The sequence below is a fragment of the Onychostoma macrolepis genome, chromosome 03 (assembly GCF_012432095.1).
Source record: "Onychostoma macrolepis isolate SWU-2019 chromosome 03, ASM1243209v1, whole genome shotgun sequence".
Lineage (NCBI taxonomy): Eukaryota > Metazoa > Chordata > Actinopteri > Cypriniformes > Cyprinidae > Onychostoma > Onychostoma macrolepis.
Genome location: NC_081157.1, coordinates 54,795,101 through 54,797,266, shown reverse-complemented (window position 1 = coordinate 54,797,266; position 2,166 = coordinate 54,795,101). Strand labels below are relative to the sequence as shown.

Here is a 2,166-nt window from a genome sequence, read left to right as displayed (position 1 = left end):
GATTTAAATGTAAGTGATTACATGCATTTGTTAACATGAACAAGAGAGGATCCAGTGAAACTCAGAACAGTGAAAGATCATTGTTTGTCTGTACCTTGTGTAGAAGTTATTGGTGTCGTTGTAGTTGATTTTGTGTTGTGGACTAGAATCACTGGTGACGCTGGATCATCTCGAGCTGTGAAGATGAATGTTAGTTCAGATTAATCAAACTGTAGAATATGATTATCATGTTTTAATTAGTAAACACACAAGATAACTCTAGCATCATTATATTATCAGATCTAACAGAGACTCTTCAGTAACTGATCATGAGATTGTTTTCTGACCTGAACTCTTGACAGTATATGTGACTGAGCTCTGGACTCGATCTCTGTGAGTAACACTGCATCTCCACTCTCTGTTGTGATCTTCATTCAGGAGTGTTGTAGTCAGAGTGATGTTACAGTGATCTGATGCTGATATCTGATATCTGGAGTCTGATATCTTCAGTTTAACACCAGCCTGATTCACCCAGAACAGCTCAATTCCCTCAGAACGGATCCAATCATCACAAGAGACTCCAGCAAGAGAATACAGCTGACAGAAGAGAGTCACAGAGCGGCCTGCACTGATCTCAGTCTGTGAGGATGATGAAGATGATGATGATGAAGAGACTGAAACACAAATCACAGACTATTCAGTCATCATGAGAGTTTAAATGAAGTATTGTTTCAATTGACCACATAATCACAAAAATACCATGAAGAACATGCAGATACACACGAGCATCAGTTCCTTGTTTTTGTTTATTCACATATTGTCTGCAGCTGTAAAGTCCATAATCTTCTTCTGTGATGTTGTTGATGTTCAGAGAGCAGTCAGACCCCAGACTCAGTCTCTCATGTCTCTCTGTGTCCTTCTTCTTTATCCCTAAACCAATCAGTTCAACTGCTGCTGAATGACTGAATCTGTTATAGATCCATGTAGTTGATTTGCAGTCATGAATAGCATTATTACAGGACAGACGGACATTTTGACCAGAACTGATGAACACATGAGCATCATTCACTTCACTGGAACCTGAAACACAAGAACATCTGAGTGATCATCATATTATATATTAATAAATGATAACACAGCAGCATGAAAAGCAGAAGATTCAGATCATACAGTGTTGTTTCCTCACTTAATGTGAACAACACACTCTCCAGAAGAAGCTATTTTTCTTTATCAGAGAGCTGCTGAAATCACAAACACACTCTTGATATGAAGATAATTCAGCATCAGATGTTTGAGAGTGAAACGGTCTAGTTTTAGTTCATTCAGGAATAATCCCAGTCAGCAAACAAATTTGGCCCAGGCTTGGCATGCATCTGGCACAGCTGGCATTCATCCGGCACTGGCATACAGCATGTGGGCCAAACATGGCCCGGGTTTGGCAGAGATGGTACCGGGTTTAAGACGGCACACAAGACATGGGCCAGATGTCAGATGTAGATATGTGAGCCACATCAGTATTGCCGATCTTGACCCACATTTAAAATCCATTTCAAATATTTTTGACTAAAATCCCAATGTTTTCCCATACAGAAAGGTAATATATTCACATATATGTGAAACACTGTTAAATATATTGAAATACATTTTGAAAATATATTTTTAAAATGCATAACATAAAGCTCGTATTGTGTTTAATTGTGTTTGCATGTGAAATTATATTCATGCCCCATATGATATTATATTATATGTTATATTATAGAATAGTATATCCTGTTGTTTTATTTATATGCAACTGACTTCAAACAATGTTTTGCATTCACTGCTTTCATATTCTCATTCAATTTACAGTTTGATGTAGGCCTACTAAACAATACATGATGAAATTTCAGGACATTTTATTTGACTTTTGTACTATTTATGTAAATGCGTAACTTTGATGTGTTTTAGGCCATGCTGGCCAATCAGAAGCCTGACAAAGTTTCAAGTAGGCGGAGATAACAGTGCAGGAAAAGCTGCTGTTTTGAACGTTCGTGTGGACGACCAATGAGCGCGCGCGTTGAGCATTCAAATCACATTTAAACTGGAGCGGAGGAGGTTACCATGGTAACAGCGCGTCAACTCACTCAGCTGACAAGTAGCGAGAAGCTGTCTCTCTGCTGTTTTCACTGCTTTCAGGTAAGTTTAGTC

The 2,166-nt window shown here is 38.4% G+C and overlaps 1 protein-coding gene across 1 annotated transcript in view; it reads right to left on the bottom strand.

Moving 5' to 3' along the window:
* The window catches only part of LOC131535844 (uncharacterized), an 11,689-nt gene extending 10,173 nt beyond the window's left edge, over positions 1-1,516 (bottom strand). The window contains exons 1-2 of the mRNA XM_058768349.1: positions 1,450-1,516; positions 739-1,059 (exon numbers count right to left, since the gene is read on the bottom strand). Coding sequence (XP_058624332.1) covers positions 739-1,059; positions 1,450-1,516 — 388 coding nt within the window. The remainder of the gene's footprint in view (positions 1-738; positions 1,060-1,449) is intronic.
* Between the last annotated feature and the right edge of the window lie 650 nt (positions 1,517-2,166).